General features: G+C 45.4%; 1 protein-coding gene across 1 annotated transcript in view; it reads left to right on the top strand.

Annotated features, from left to right (window-relative positions):
- Positions 1 to 17,410, top strand: part of LOC148442294 (uncharacterized) — a 115,734-nt gene that overhangs the window by 78,562 nt on the left and 19,762 nt on the right. The window contains exons 3-4 of the mRNA XM_088464046.1: positions 2,189 to 2,386; positions 9,028 to 9,141. Coding sequence (XP_088320172.1) covers positions 2,189 to 2,386; positions 9,028 to 9,141 — 312 coding nt within the window. The remainder of the gene's footprint in view (positions 1 to 2,188; positions 2,387 to 9,027; positions 9,142 to 17,410) is intronic.

Genomic DNA, 17,410 nt, shown 5'->3' with positions numbered 1-17,410 from the left:
TTGCAGGGGCATGCATAAATTATCCATTGCGATCTGTGACAATGGACAGGTGTGATCTCTGAGGGGGGGCCTGTGTGTGGAGGCAGTGTGATCTGTGTGTGGAAGCAGTATAATCTGTGTGTAGAGGCAGTGTGATTTGTGTGTGTGGGCAGTGTGATGTGTGAAGGGGAGCATGTGGGTGGGGGCAGTGTAATCTGTGGTGGGGACCTGTGTGTGGGGGCAGTGTAATTTGTGGGAGGGGCTGTGTGCGGGGGCAGTGTGATCTGTGAGGGGGAGCCTTTGTGTGGGGGCAGTGTGTGATCTGTGAGGGGGTCTGTGTGGAGGCAGTGTGATCTGTATGAGGGGGCTGTGTGTGGGGTCAGTGTGACAGCAGGACTCTGTAGCAGGCACTCACATGTACACACAAACAAACACACACACACAGCACTCTAGGGTGACAGCATTGCACAGCCTCAGCAGTGCCCCCCACCAGGCCAGGCTCCAGCTACCAGGGAGGAAGCACATGCTGTCACACTCACCTGAGTCCATATGGCACTGCTCAGGGGCATGTTGCAAATCACGGGTCACCTGCCCAGAGAACTATGGGGACGGAGGAGTATGAAGCTGTGCAGTTGCGAATCCATTTGTACGGTAAGGCCATCTTAACATGCAGGTGGTCCTGGTAGAAGTGTCTGTCCCGGAGCCGAAGACCCTCTGGCAGGTAACAGGGGAGGATGGCAGGTCATGGTGTGAAGCACATGGGGGGACTACCTGACCTATGCATGCTGTTCCACAGATGTCCCTCCAGCCAATTTGAAGAAAGAAGAGTGGACTCTCTTGTCTCATTTTGTGTGCGGTTAATGGCGGAACAGAACAATCTCAGAGATCTGTTACTGCTGTCATCAGTAGCCACCTGAAATAGGTTGCTGACCCCTGGTCTAGAAAAAAGATCATTCTTCATATTTCTCCTCAGCAGACTGCCCCCTCAGGTCCCTGCCCCCTTATGCAGCTGCCTAAAGCTGTGTCTGCCTGTACTGTCTATGGCCCTCATTCAGAGCCGTACGCTCTGAGCAGAGCGCACGCTCTGAATGAGGGCCGGCCTCCATGAAAATGGAGCGTCCTTCTGGACGCTCGTATAGCTGTGGGTCACCACCCACAGGCTATACGAGCGTGCATTTTGATGGCCGCGATGGTTGAGACCATCGCAACCATCGAAATTGCGAGCCGGAGCCTGCGGTTGAGGTTTTCAACCGCAAGCTCCTTAGTGATTTTGGCTCTATCAGAGCCAAAATCACTCCCACTGACATCACTAGTGATGTCAGTGGGCCGGCTTTTGACGGGAGGCGTTCCCGTGGGAACGCCCCCGTCAGGGAGGCACGCCCCCGGCACGCCTACCAAAGGGGGCGTGCTGTCAATCAACATTGACAGCACGCCCCCTTTGATCGGACACAACGAGCGAAGGACTTTCCTTCGCTCGTCGCGTCTGGCGCATGCGCACAACGGAGCTCCCTCCGTCGTGCACATGCTCAGTCCAGAACATCGACCCACTTGCGAGCGGACAGCCGCTCGCGAGTGGGTCTGAATCAGGCCCTATGTTCCATACTGTGTCTGTACTAACTACATTCCCCGAGACCCTGGCTCATGCAGCTGGTACATAGAGGTACCTTTTGAGGGGACAATAAATGTGTTCTGTGGCGGGTTGGCAGTTTTGCAGTGGGCCTCTAACATTGCATTCCCCTGGTGTGCCCTTCATGTCCCAGTCCGACACTCCGAGTATACAGTATATACTGTGTATACTGTATGGATGCTTTTAAAACATTTGTATAGCAGCATACAGAAAAACCCTCCAAGTAAACCACAATTCTTTTGTACACAGTCAAAAACACTTTAGAAAAATTTTTATGACCTTTAGCTGCTTCTATCCTTCAATAATTCTCCCTTCAAAACATGTTTTTTTAAAAACTTACATATTTTCCAGCTTTGTTCTTCTAATTGGCTGGTGGTGAGGGGCATGTGGGTCTCTGAATTCCAAAATAAACTAGAAAAATCACTTACCATCAGAGTTGAAACATGTGTTCGTACAGTAATCAGTTCTCTGCTCCACATTGTGGGTTAATGATAAAGATTATTAGGGTTGGTGAAAATGGGAATTGAATATTGTATTTATCCAAAGTTTTAATGTACATAATTCATTTTTTTCCCTCTACAGAAACCTGGGGAAAAGTTGCTGAACCATCCACTTCACAAACATCTGAGGGCTCATACAGAAGTGATAATGAACCTCATTTGTCATCTGTAATGTTACATTCTGATCTACCTGGACACGTTAGCAGTTTCTTTGATGAGCTAAAAAGTCACCCATCCTGTATAATCAAAAGTATTGCTATAGATAATGATTCATTAGAAAGTAAGTGGTTTATAGTAACATTGAATTAATGTTATTTTATTTTTCACAAAGACATAACAAACTGAAAAGTTTCAGAGCAAAGCCATGCTTTGTAAAGAATACATAAAATACAAAAATACATTAACTCTATCATGCAATCTTTTAAATGTATTTAGCCCCTACAGTTTATATAAGATGCTATTATTTTTTGTGATATTTCTGAGAATATATTAGTTTTAGGAAGGACATCTGGTTAAATGTTACCTTGAGGAATGTAACAATATTATTTACCCAAATTTGCTTATAGTCCATAAAAGTTACTATATTTATAAACATGTGAAGTAGTTAAAATAAAGGACTTAAATAGATTGTGCTGGTGAAGTAAAGTCTCAGAACTAATGATCAAAATGGGGTATAAATATTAAATAAGGGGGATGCTTGTGTATCCTTGACAAAGTCAGGCACAAAATAAAGATAGTTTGTATGGAAGAATTTGCTGTTCACACTTGTGCGCACCTTGTAAATGGATCATATGATGAAGTTTTGGTCTATGTAGCATCACAGTTTTATAAAGGATCACCAGATGAGTCTGTATTTAGAGAAGTGTGAGCACAGGATTAAGGATAAATGTTCATCTGGCCATTTGGCCTGACAGTAAAAAACAACTCTCTCTCATAAAATTGGGCCATCCTTGTGTCCAATAATAGTCCCTTATCTCTAAGGCAGAATTAGGTGATATGTGACAAGTTTTCATGATACCTGGGGCAGTGTGCAGTACAAAGCAATCAATAATATATTATATAATGAAGTTCACCAAATATGCATTATCTCAATGCTCAAACTGTAGCACTAGCATTTTTGTTGGAATATTATAGTCTTGGTGCTAAAAAATGACCAACATTTAAATGTGTTTTCTGACATACTGTACACTTATTAATACTGGACTGTGAGCAGTAATAACTATTGCAGGTTCTTCAGGTAAGGAAACTTGAATGAAATGTAAAACAATTCATGTGTTCATATATAGCTACAACAGTCCTAGATAGTCTACTAGTGTTTCATATAGTTACATTCAAGTCTTGCATAATATAATATAGACTATAGGCCTCTTTATTCTCATGCAAAGCCAAAAGTCATTTGCACCAGCCCTATTCTGGGTGCAAGAGTTCCATCTGGGATTGCCATAACTTTGCATCTGCTTACTGTACATCTGAATTGGCTGCAATTCCATCTACACTTCCACATAATGCCCATGGCAAGCTAATGCTATGATTGAACCCTGCTGCTGCCCAGTTACATAAATGTCCATAATGTCATCATGGCCTGGATATTAACATTGGCAAAACGTTGAAATCCAATATGTTGACAATCACAAAGTCAACAATAACAAAACGTGGACATGACATAATGTCAACAATCTTTAAAATGTTAGCATTAGGCTATGGTTAGGTTTAGGGTTAGGGTTATGCCTACTCAGCTTAGAACCACAAATGTGGCAATGTTGACACTGTGAAAATCAACATTTGACATGTTAACCTCCAGTCCATGTCACCATTCAGAATGATTGTCAACATATTTTATCACACCCAATTTAATACAGAATGGCAAATGCCAATTTCTTTTTTTTGGTACAATTAGTGTGAACAGCTTTGCAGTCATTGTACAGTAGAGTCTATGGGGCTCATTTACAGTTGGACACATGTCTGATTTTTTTGCATTAGATATGTATATCTATATCACGCATGCACACCAACAATGTATGTATTGAATTGTACTTACTTAATCGTGGAGACACACAACTGCACAGGGAATGGTGGGACAACATGGGTACAGTAAGGGCATGTCCATGCAAGTGTTACGCAATAGGCGATACCGTAGGCATACATGCAAATAAACCTATACAAAGATATATCTTTTGCCGGTGCTGATGATTTAATGCAGCACTGTTTAGCCACTTCTGATTGGCTGATTGCAGATTGACCACTCCAGCTCAAAGTTCAAAATTATTTTTCATGGAGACTATATTAAATGAAGCTGCGGCCTATTGTATTAGTTGTCATTTGCATTTGGTCCATTGCAGAAATGAAGATTCACATTGGATTTTTAAAGGGATATTTGTTTTTGATTTTACTTTATTTATATTTGTGCTTTAAATATTACATTACATTTTATATGACATGACTGTTATTAAGCATAGCGTCTCATGAATTACATAGAGATGATTAGTGGTGAACTCCTTTTAGGCTTTTTATAAAATTACAGCACAAACAAAATCACATACCATATAGGAAACCAGATGTTATGTCCTTTGAATGCATTTCTCCGCAACCAATACACCATTACACCATCAACATCTAAGGAAGCCGCTGATGGTGTATTGGAGGTGAGGTGGAGAAACACATTACATTGTACCCCTATGATTTTGGAGAGCCTGTAAGCACATGCTTAAATCGCTGGGAGCACCTTTCTGTCCAGATAAGGAAGCACTCACTACCACAACTATTCCTCCCATTGGGCTATATAATTGCATATACCAGCAGGAGGAGGTAAAAAGGAAACTCTGTGCTTATAAATCACCTGGACTGCATATTCCCAGCTAACAGGAGCTTAACATCTGTTTGCCTATATGGTACGTGAGATTGTTTGCATTAACATTGTATAACAAGCCTAAAAGGAGTTCACCACTAATCATTTCCATTTAATTTGTGAGATGCTTTGCTGTATAACAGTTGCTTGGAGACTTGAAAGGAACTGTCTTGCTATATGCTATTCTAATATTCTTTAAATGTTCCTACTAACAACATACTAGTTTATTACTCCATTTGTTACTCCATTTAATCTATGAGACAGTTGTTTGGAGACTTGAAAGGAAATGTCTTGCTATACGCTATACTAATATTCTTTATATGTGCCCTTTAACAATGGACTATGTAGACCAGTGTTGGCTAACCTTGACACTCCAGCTGTTATGGAACTACATAACCCAGCATGCACTGCTACAGTTTTGCTATTAGGGCATGCTAAAACTGTGGCAGGGCATGCGGGGATATATAGTTCCACAACAGCTGGAGTGTCAAGGTTAGCCAACACTGATGTAGACTGTTATTGCTAACTCAGCTATCAGTAACTAACACAGTATTAATATTAGCTGTATGTTATGTTTTTTATGATAAATGTTATATGTGAAGCATCTCTTAATATTTGTTAAGTATACTGTTATAATAAATTGTTTATATTGAATTTCATTCCTACTAGTTGAACAGCGCTTTCTGTCTTTTGGAGTCTAGTGCTTCATTAGTGTTTTTTTAATCATTTTTGCTGAAGGTTGTCAGTACCTTTTAGGGAGCTGCAGTACAACTATATTGTATTGTCACCATTAACAACAGCGTCCTAATTCTTTTTGTTTTTAAAATTTTATATGAAATAAGACTATTCTATCCTGTGTAAATGACATTCCATTCCATTATTATAGAGTTTACAGATAGGGAAGTGCGATTAGTACAGTATTATTATTATTATTATTACATTTTATTTATAGGGCGCCACAAGAGGTCCGCAGCGCCGTACATACAGGAAAGGGTACACAGAACATTACATTAAATACAGTAACCAACTTATAAACAGAGCACAAGTAACAATTAGCAACACAATTATCCATACACAACACAGCTGAGAAGGTGAAGGCTGTCATAGAGGTGCTAGAGAAGAAGGCTGTGAGACAGTGAGGATGAGGACCCTGCTCCTAGGAGCTTACAATCTAGCGGAGAGGGGAGACAGACAGATGACATGAGGCATGAGTGTGTAGAGAGGGACGTGAGTGAAGGAAGTAGGAGAGGTAGAGATGGCTGAGACAGGAGGGATAGAGACTTGGTGACAGTTATGTGGTGGAAGGGTATGCTTTGATGAACAGGTGGGTTTTCAGTACACGTTTGAAGCTCTGCAAGGTCGGGGAGAACCTAATCGAGCGAGGGAGCTCATTCCAGAGAAGGGGGGCTGCACAAGCAAAATCTTGGACACGATCATGAAATGAAGTAACCAGGGTGGAGGAGAGGTAACCATCATTGGCAGACCGGAGTGAGCGGGAGGGAGTATGTAAGGAGATGAGGTTGGAGATGTAGGGAGCAGTAGAGATAGAGAGGGCCTTGTATGTGAAGGTGAGGAGTTTGAAGAGGATTCTGTAGGGGAATGGGAGCCAGTGCAGGTTTTGGCAGAGGGGAGCAGCTGTAGTGGAATGGCGGGAGAGGAAGATAAGTCTATCTCTAGCATTGAGAACAGACTGGAGGGGAGCAAGATGGCAACGTGGGAGATCAGTAAGGAGAAGGTTGCAGTATTCAAGCCGAGAAATTATTAGTGAATGAATAATCAGTTTGGTAGCATTCTGGAAGAGGAAAGGCCAAATACGAGCGATGTTGCGTAGTCGGAACCAACAGGATTGAGCCAGAGATTGAATGTGGGTATGTGAAGGAAAGGGTGGAGTCAAGGGTGACACCCAAGCAGCGAAGTTGGGGGACAGGGGAGATGATTGTGTTGTCAACAGTGATAGCGAGATTGGTTGAAGTGGAGACTCTATTAGGGGGAAAGATGATGAGTTCGGTTTTGTCCACGTTGAGCTTCAGAGAGCACTTGGACATCCAGGAAGAGATGGTGGAGAGGCAACTGGTTACCTGAGAGAGGACAGAAGGGCAGAGTTCAGGAGAGGAGAGGTATAGTTGCGTGTCATCGGGAGCTGATGAGTTCTCCTAGTTAAGAAGTGTACAGGGAGAAGAGCAGTGGGCCCAGGACCGAACTCTGCGGGATACCAATGGGAAGGGGGGGAGGTGGAGCCAGAGACAGACACAGAAAAGGAGCGGTTGGTGAGGTAAGAAGTGAACCAGGCATGGACGGTGTTAGAGATGCCAAAGGTCTGAAGGGTATGAAGGAGGAGAGTATGATCCACGGTGTCGAAGGCTGCAGGGAGGTCCAGGAGGATGAGCAGAGAGAAGTGGCCCGGGATTTGGCTAAAAGCAGGTCATTGGTGACTTTGGCCAGGGCAGTTTCAGTGGAGTGACGTTGGCGAAAGCCAGATTGGAGAGGATCAAGGATGGAGTTGTCAGAGAGATAGCTGGTGATGCGGCTGTAAACAAGCCGCTCAAGTAGTTTGGAGGCAAAAGGGAGAAGAGAGATGGGGCATTAATTGGCAGGTGAGGACGGGTCGAGGTTGTTTTTTTTAAGAATAGGTGTGACAAGAGCATGTTTGAATGATGAGGGAAAGATGCTGGTGGAGAGAGATAAATTGAAAAGGTGAGCAAGGTTGGAGCTGGCGGTGGTGGAGAGGGAGCGTAGAAGGTGAGAAGGGAGGAGGTCAAGGGGGCAGGTGGAAGGGGGAGAGGACAAGATGAGGGAGTGGACCTCATCACCCGTGGTGGGGCTGAAGGAGCACAAGATGGGGTGGCCGGGAGGTGCAGATGGTGCGGGAGGTGTGGTTGCAGCAGGGAGATTGGAGGATATACTGTGACGAATTGCCTCAATTTTGGAAGAGAAGAAGAGGCAAAGTCAAAAGCAGTGAGGGAGGATGAAAGGGGTGGAGGTGGGGGGCAGAGGAGAGTGTTGAAAGTACCAAAGAGGCAGCGGGGATTAGAGGACTGAGAGGAGATGAGCGACTGGAAGAAGGATTGCTTGGTGAGGGAAAGGGCCAAGCTGTAGGACAAGAGGACAAACTTGAAGTGAAGAAAGTCTGCCAGAGAGCGAGATTTCATCCAGAGGTGCTTGGCTGTGGACAAGCATTTTTGGAGAAACCGGGTCAGTTTGGAGTGCCAGGGCTGGGGTTTGGACTGACAGAGGGGGACAGAGGAGGGGGAGGCAACAGAGTCAAGTGCAGAAGTGAGGGTGATGTTGTAGAAGGAGGCCGCCTGGTTAGGGCAGGCCATGGTTGATAGAGGAGAAAGGAGAGTATCAAGTGAGGAAGACAGGACAGCAGGGTCGAGAGTCTCAAGATTGCGTCTGGTGATGGTGACTTTGGGTGAGGGGAGGAGTGGAGGACTTGAGAGAGTGAAGGAGAGTAGATGGTGGTCAGAGAGGGGAAAGGGAGAGTTGGAGAAGTCAGAGAGAGCACGCAGATGGGTGAAGACAAGGTCAAGGGAGTAGCGGAGACAGTGGGTAGCAGCGGAGGTCCATTGAGAGAGTCCAAAGGAGGAGGAGAGGGCAAGAAGATTGGTGGATGCAGGATTTGTGATGTCAATAAGGATGTTAAAGTCACCAGTAGATCCATTGTGATATCCTGGTGCATAAGTAGACAGACAGGCTGTGCAAATGTGACTGTTTTTACTCTGGGCACATTTTCCGCCCAACTCTACATGAGTCCTTTTGTGATTATTGGCTTCATCCTACATTCATTATCAAATTTATCTACACAACTTCAGGAGAGGACGTGGTGGCTGTCTTCTGACTGTGAATGTAAGGGCATGCTGCTGTACCATGGGCTACTTGCTAGGTCTTCACTTTTAAATGGGCTGGTTACATACACTTTTAGTTACTATTATATAAGCAAGTAGTGCTATTAATCTAAATATTTACCAATTGATGTTATTAAATATAATTACTGAACTTAAATTACTACTCTTAAATAATACTTTATTAAATTGAGGTTTCTAGTTCTTTTCACATTTATTGTCATGTACCTGCAGGTCCTGAGCAACAAGATGAGTCTTTGCTCAGCAAGGTTGGAGCTTACAGGAGCAAGTTGGCCTTCCTAAATTGTTGGAAAGGTGCAAAAGAAGATACAGCAGAACTCGAAAGAGGTAATAAATCCAAATTTTCATAGATAAGGTTTTGTGTTTTCAGATATATTAAAGTGACTCTGCTACTGATTAAATGATCATACTATAGTATAAGTAAAAATAAACACAAAAGCAAAGAATAAATATATACTGTATGAATGTTTTGAACAATAAATGAGAAAAATGTTTCAGGCATTTAACATCAACAACAATTATTAATAGGTGAGTCTGTCTGCTGCCCCTTATCAAGGAGTTTGGATCCCATAGTAAATCTGCATGTAGAGAAAAGAAAAATAGAGGCACTGGCAGTATTAACCAATAAAAACATGTTTATTCAGTGTAAAAGCATGATACAATAAAAAAAATTAGATAACATTTTATTGCAAAGTATTTTTACACTGAATAAATATTTTTTGATTGTCTGCCAGTGCCTCTATTTTTTTAATCTACATAAATGTTTTGTTAGACTAGCTTTATGACAATTCCTGTTTCCAGTTTTATAAATGCACACATATTTTGCAGGTAGGGAATGATTCAAACTGCATATGCGTTTGCAGGGCAACATGGTTTTGCCAATGTGTAAATTTGTAATTTGTAACCCCATTCAGAGGGCAAGATCAAATCCTCTGTACAAATATGCCTGCCTTCATTAATGTGCAAACTGTCAAAGGGTGGTGTAACCCTCAAAGTGCGCTCCACAAACAATAAAAATATTCTTCTTTTTTTTTCTGTCTTTGTGAAATGTGTGGGCTGTAGCCGCACCTGCATCCTTAAAGCAGCAGCGACAAGCGTGCGTCTGTCTGTTAAAGGATTACATCGGTGGCAACATCCAAGTAGGCATGTTAGACAGTCCGTACCTGTACTGGCAGGAAAAAGAAGCAATTTGGAGGTCCCTGTACAAACTGGCTCTATTTTACCTGAGTTGCCCCCCCTCCAGTGTGTACTCCGAAAGAGTGTTTAGTGCAGCCGGGAACCTTGTCAGCGAAAGGCGTAGGAGGTTGCTTCCACAAAATGTGGAGAAGATGATGTTCATAAAATGAATTATCAACTCTTCCAGGGAGACCAGCCTCCTGAACGTACAGAGGGACCTGTGGTTGTGGATTCCAGCGGGGACGAATTAATACTCTGTGAGGATGAGGATGTACACAACACTGAAGAGGGTGAGGAATCGGTGGATGAGGACGACATCTTGCCTCCGTAGAGCCAGTTTGTGCAGGGACAGATTAATTGCCAGCTTGTTTTGTGGGGGCCCAAACGAACCAATCATTTCAAGCACAGTCGTGTGGCAGACCCTGACGCTGAAATGTTTGGTTTGTTAAAGTGTGCATGTCCTGTTTATACAACATAAGGGTGGGTGGGAGGGCCCAAGGACAATTCCATCTTGCACCTCTTTTTTTTCTTTGAATTATGTACTGTTTGGGGCCTAGTTTTTCAAACTGCCATCCTGTCTGCCACTGCAGTGTCACTCCTAGATGGACCACGTGTTTGTGCCACCCACTCGTATCTCTTGGCATAGTCATCCAGCTACCTCGGTGCAACCTTTTGGATATAAAAACACTATTGTGAGGTGTGAGTTGTTCAGAATAGACTGGAAATGAGTGGAAATTAAGGTTATTGAGGTTAATAATAGCATAGGAGCAGAAAAACACACAAATTCTGTGATTTTAGCTGTTTTTATGCTTTTTTTTAAAAAAAATACAGATCCAAAACACAAAACCCAGAACCCAAAACACGGAAGGGTGGTTTTGGCAAAACCAATCCAGATCCAAAACACGAAGAAAGATCCAGATCCAAAACCAAAACACAAAACACGAAAAGTGGCCGGTGCACACCCCTAATATATATATATAAATATATTGTGCAATAGTCTGGCACTCACTAATTCCTTGATGGTGATGTGCTCGGGTGCCTCCTAATAAAGTGGTAAGTACAGTAAGAAAGTAGCGACACTTTGAGTCTTAAATGGCAATCAAATAGATGTATTTCAATCATGTTGTGAAAACAGGCCGACGTTTCGGGGCACCTGCTCCCCTTTGTCAAGGTGAGTAAGTAACCGGTTGCTTCTCACCTCGACAAAGGGGCACAAAATGAGATGTGCGCCGAATTAACTTTTGTGTTTTGGTTCTGGTTCTGCAAAACTACCCTCACATGTTTTGGTTTTGGATCTGTATTTTTTTTTTTAATTTATAAAAACAGCTAAAATCACATGATTTGGACCTTTTTTTGGTTCTACAGTATTATTAACCTCAATAACATTAAGTTCCAATTATTTCCAGTAGGCATGAGCGGGTTCGGATTTTAGAAATCCGAACCCCCCCAATCCGAGCCGGGAACCGAGTCCGGCTCAGGTTTTCCCGCCAGACTCGGTTCCCGGAACGAGGCAAAAATGTAATACTCGCACTGTCGAATTCTCACGGGTTTTGGATTCGATAAAAGGTCCCCGCGTCAGCGCCATTTTTCACTCCAGCTGTGGACAGTAAAGAGGGAGGGTGGGGGTTGCTGTGCTGGTGCTGCTATTGTCCATAGGGGCTGTGTACAAAGTCCTTAGGGGCTGTCTGGGCTGTGTTGTGCAGTGCTGTTGTCCTATAAAAGGTGTGTTGTCCATAGAGGGAGGGTGGGAGTTGCTGTGCTGGTGCTGCTGTTGTCCATAGGGGTTGTGTATAAAGTCCATAGGGGCTGGTTGGGCTGTGTTGTGCAGTGCTGTTGTCCCATAAAGGCTGTGTTGTCCATAGAAGCTGTGTGCAGACAGAAGAGGGGGGGCTTCAGTGGCTCCTGTGTCACTGTAGTCCTAAATGGCTGCTGTAGTGTTGTTCAGGGGGTGTTCTGTCCATCAGGGGTGCTCCCCCCAAGTGCAAAAAAAATATTTAGTTAGCTGCATGTGCATCAACAAAGTAGCAGCACCAAGCGTGCGTCTGTGTCATAAGTCAAGGGCTGGCTGGTCTGTTGAAGGGTGGTGTAACCCTCAAAGTGCCCCCAAAAATGAAAACATTTAAAAAGTGTTTATTTTTCTGTGTTTGTGTGTGCATTAGCCGCACGTGCATTAACAAAGTAGCAGCACCAAGCGTGCGCCTGTGTCATAAGTCAAGGGCCGGCTGGTCTGTTGAAGGGTGGTGTAACCCCCAAAGTGCCCAAAATATTAAAACATTTAAAAAGTGTTTATTTTTCTGTGTTTGTGTGTGCGTTAGCCGCACGTGCATCAACAAAGTAGCAGCGCCAAGTGTGCGCCTGTGTCATAAGTCAAGGGCCGACTGGTCTGTTGGTTTTGGCAAAACCAATCCAGATCCAAAACATGAAGAAAGATCCAGATCCAAAACCAAAACACGAAAAGTGGCTGGTGCACAACCCTAATTTCCAGTCATTTTCGACCACCTCACAGCTCACAATTTTGTTCATAAACATAGGCCAAAGGCTGGCTGGCTAAACTGAGCAACCAACAGAGCAGTGGCACAAATACAGGGCAGTTATTTCTGTTTACAAATGTTTTGCAAATTTGTAATGTATTAGCAATAACCAATCAAAATAACTCGCAAGTACGTTCAATAGAAAACAATGGAATGGAATAGCCTTGCTCAAAACAAGTAGTTGCAGATAACAAACAGCAAACAAAAAACCTAAATCAAAAAATAGCAACAGTAGATGTGAATGCCCCCTACACAATGGCACATGCCCCCAGCATATGCCTCTTCGCAGTGCCCACTCTTTATTTCCCTCCTGGAGGCACTGGGCCACTTATGAATGGCACTCTGTGCCCATGGAAAGCCCTGATCAATCAGCCTTTTTGTTGAGCAGTTCCCCAAAATCTCCCCAACCATAAAAACAGCATTCCGTACCTGTGGGTCAGAAACAGTGTGGGTCGGACACTGTGCAGGGTACAGTGCAAGTCGGATACAGTGCAGGTCAGATACAGTGCAAGTCAGATACAGTGCAGGTCGGATACAGTACAGGTTGGATACAGTGTGAGTCAGATACAGCACAGAATATACTGTGGGTTGGATACAGTGCAGGTTGGATACAGTGCGGGATACAGTATGGGTTGGATACAGTGCAGTTTACAGTGAAGTTCGGATACAGTGTGGGTTGGATAGAGTGCGGGTAGGATACAGTGCAGGACAGAGGGCCTGATTCAGACCCGGTCGCAAGCGATGAGCGCTCGCAAACGGGTCGATGTTTGCCCACTGGGCATGAGCACGACGGAGCCGGCTCATTCGTGCGCATGCATGAGACCCGGCTAGCGACGGGTGCTCCGTTGCTCCGAGTCTCGCCCCAAAGGGGGCGAGCTGTCGATGGTGATTGACAGCTTGCCCCGTTTGGTAGGCGTGGCCGGGGGTGGCTTCACAAACGGAGGTGTTCCCAAGCAAACGCCTGGCGTTTGTGGACGGCCCTACTGACATCACAAGAAGCCAGAAGCTCTCTGGGGCTTGCAGCCACGAGAACCTACCACAAGGGTCTCGTCACAAGCCCGATGGTCGCGATGGTCTTGACCATTGCGACCATCATCCTGACCGCTCGCAATAACTGTGGGTGGTCACCCACAGCTATGCGAGCAGCCAGGAGGCCGCACAAAAAAAAACAAAAAAAAAACGTCCAGATTCAGAGCGAGCGCTCTTTCAGAGCGTCTGGCTCTGACTCAGGGCCACAGTGTGGGTTGAATACAGTGCAGGTTGGATACAGTGCGGGGTACAGTTACCATGCGGGATATAGTGCAGGATGAGTACAGTGTGGGTCGGATAGAGTGTGGGATACAGTGTGGGTTAAATACAGTGCAGGTCGCATACAGTGTAAGATACCGTGCGGGTCTGATAAAGTGCGGGCTGGATGCAGAGGAGGCCGGATACAGTGCAGTACAGGGGTGCTGGCAGTTTCCGCAGTGCAGGGTGCCGTCGGTGTTGGCAGAGTGGGGGTTTCAGCGGTGTCCTCAGTCGCGGGGTGCTGGCAGTGTTGGCAGTGCGGGGTGCCGGTGATGTCAGCAGCACAGGGGTGCCAGCGATGTCGGCAGTGCGGGGGGATGGCCAGTGTCTTCCTTACTTCCAGTTCCCATTAAAGTCTATGGGAAAGCTCTTATTGGCTGAAAGCCATGACAGATTACTCTCTCAGCCGAATAGCAGTAAACCCATTTAATTCAATGGGACTTTCAAAATTGATGCTCGAGGCAAAACCTTGAGATCCGACAGCGGGATCTCGAAGTTTCGCCTTGAACAGGGATCCGGGGCGGGCGGGGAGATCCAAGCTCTGTCTCAGATCCCTGAAGTTTGGGTTGGCTCAGTTCTCTGAGAACCGTGCCTGCACATCTCTAATCGCCACCTGTTCAAATCCCGACAGCGGCATCCCGATATCTGAAGGTCCCGACAGGGATGGTAAGTATGCTATCCCTATCCCTCCACCCCTAACCCTAACCATGCCTTAGTGGTGCCTAACCTTAACCTCCCCCCCCGATGGTGCCTAACACTAACCCCCTCTTCCCGCACCCTAAACCTAAACCTCCCGGGGTGGGGGGTGCCAACCCCTACCCCTCCCGTTGGTGCCTAACCCTACCTCCCGGGGTGGGGGGTGCCAACCCCTACCCCTCCCAGCAGCCTAACCCTCCCCCCTCCCCCTGCGACTAAGACCTAAGAAGCCCTGCTTACCTTTGTTCGGGATGCTGGCTGTCAGGATTTCGGAATGGGGCTAAAAATAAGTGTCAGGATTTCGATGCCTATCTTTAGCGCCAGCCGCCGGTAATCTAACTACGAGAGAGAGAGAGAGAGAGAGAGAGAGAGAGGGAGATATGTGTGCGGTTCAGTTCTCCAGAAATCCGAAACTACCCCAATTTGGTGAATCCGGACTGATCCGAGCCATTGTTCTGATCTCCTGAGGAGATCCTGACAGATCCGAGTCGCAGTTCTTCCTGTGGTTAGGAATTTGGATTGCAAAGATTACATGATTTTAGCTGTTTTAATAAACTTTTTATAATTTTTTTTAAACCACCCAGATGAATCCAGATTCAAATGCAAACCCAAAACAAATATATATATATATATATATATATATATAATTGGTCACACTCTCATACAAAAACAAGTGTATCACAGGGGTAGCAACCCAAATGGATTCAAGGTAGTGAGGTATGAAAAAATCGACACCATATGGTCGACGCGTACAAAAGCTTAGCAGTGCAGATGGTCAACAGAGTTAAAAGGTCAACAGGTTCAAATGGCCGACACACATTGCAACACAAAAATGGTAGAGACAGTTTTTTGTAATACAACCCCCATAGTGCTTTACCCTAACCCTCCCCCTGGTGCCTTAACCCTAAACCTCACCCTAGTGCTTAAACCTAACCCTTGCCTCCACCTAGTACCTAACCTTCATCATAGTGCTTAAAACTAACCCTGACCCTCCACCTAGTGGCTAACCCTAACCGCCCCCTCCGGCAGCCTAACCCTAACCCATGCCACAATGCATTTTCTCATAGGGCTTGGTCAGATAAGCCTTCATAAAAAGGCTTATCTGAAAACTCCAACAGATGCGGGAGGTCTCTCAGCACATTTTGTCACAGAGATTTCATCAGAGGTTTGGCCTTCTATCTGTCACAAGCCACCGAATGCTGCGAATGCTGTGCGAGGCAAACGCCTACCACCTCTGCTTCATTCTGAGGATCAGTCCGGATTGGCTCCTACATCTTTATCCTGCTGGCGCTAACACTGCTCCAATGCCGGTGATAGAGTTTTCGTGTTTCCTGTTCTGGCTTACTCTCCTGTCTTCCAGTTGAGCTCCAGTTTTCCTGCCTCCTATATTGTTGTTCTGTCGTTTGTGTCATCTAGGCGGCACAGTTTTGCATATCATCTACCTGCTATTTGAGTCATCCAGGTGGCACGGTTTGCAAATTGGTCCCCTGCTGTTCGTGTCATTCAGGCGGCATGGACTGTACTCTATTTCCAGAGTACGCATTACAGCGTCAGCTGCTTGCATCAACCCGACGGCACAGGCCGCACTACAGTGTCAGCTGCTTGTGTCAACTCGGCAGCACAGGCTGCACCCCAGTGACTTCAGTGCTCAGTCCTGCGCACCAACACCAGTGACTTTGTTACAGCTATACCCAGCTGCTGCTGCATCTAGCCAAGTCATACCAGCCCTCAAGGCTGCTACACGGTCCAGAGGCCACTTCATATTGTACGGCCCACTGGCCTAAGCTAGCCAAGTCATACCAGCCCTCAAGGCTGCTGCACGGCCCAAAGGCCGCTTCATACTCTACGGCCCACTGGCTACAGCTAGCCAAGTCATACCTGCCCTCAAGGCTGCTGTATGGCCCAAAGGCTGCTTCATAATCTACGACCTTTATGCCCACCTAGCCAAGTTTCTACCAGCTCTCAAAGCTGTTGCAGGTCCGCATCCAGGCAAGAATTCCAGCCCTCAAGGCTGTTGCAAGTCTATACTCAAAATAGTAATGCACGTGTCCTAACACTATCTCTGACACAAAATATTTGTAAGGCATTGACACCTGTAGCTCATTTATGGAGCCCAATCACAGAAACTCGCATGACCAATTTTGGCCTATCATCCCAAAAGTGCAATTAATGAATTGTCATTTCTCCTTGTTTTCAAACATATCATGAAATATAAAAACAAATAGTTTCATAACATGAATTTCCTATAGAATATTAATCCACAAAGAGTTTTATCCTATTTAAATCACAATTCATAAGACAGATGGGTTTACTTAAGGTATTGAATATATAATGCAAACCTGACATAGCCCATATTAGAAAGATCTCAGCCTGGAGCTAGTTACTGACGTGTGATGCGTGGCCCCCGCCTCGTGTATAATGGCGACACATATATTACAGGGATGTAACGTTGGTGGAGCAAGTTCATCTTGTGTTCTGGGCAGTGGCAGAACTAGCGGTGGTGCAGCCGGTGCCTTGCACTGGGGACCGCTGTGGTGCAGGGGTCCATAGCCGCCTGCATCCAACAGCGCTGCTGCACTCGCTGCCAGTGTCCCCGGGGCCCCACAGTATTTAAGTGTAGTGCGGAGTGCAGTGCATTTTTTTTTTTTTGTGTGTGTTTGTCTTATATATATAGGGAGGCCACTACAGGGGTCACTGTATAAGGGGAACTACTGGGGGCACTACATAGGGGGACCACTATTGGGGGCACTGTATATGGGGCACTACTGGGGGCACTGTATGGGGGGCCTCTACTGGGGGCACTGTATAAGGGGCACTGCATAGGGGGACCGCTACTTTGGGGCACTGTTATGGGGCACTACTGAGGGCACTCTATAAGGGGCACTACTGGCAGCACTGCATAGGGG

Source organism: Taudactylus pleione, unplaced genomic scaffold, assembly GCF_031769625.1.
Source record: "Taudactylus pleione unplaced genomic scaffold, aTauple2 ptg001573l, whole genome shotgun sequence".
Taxonomy (NCBI): Eukaryota; Metazoa; Chordata; class Amphibia; order Anura; family Myobatrachidae; genus Taudactylus; species Taudactylus pleione.
Note: the sequence above shows the minus strand (reverse complement) of the source record. Positions and strands in the feature narration are given on the sequence as shown.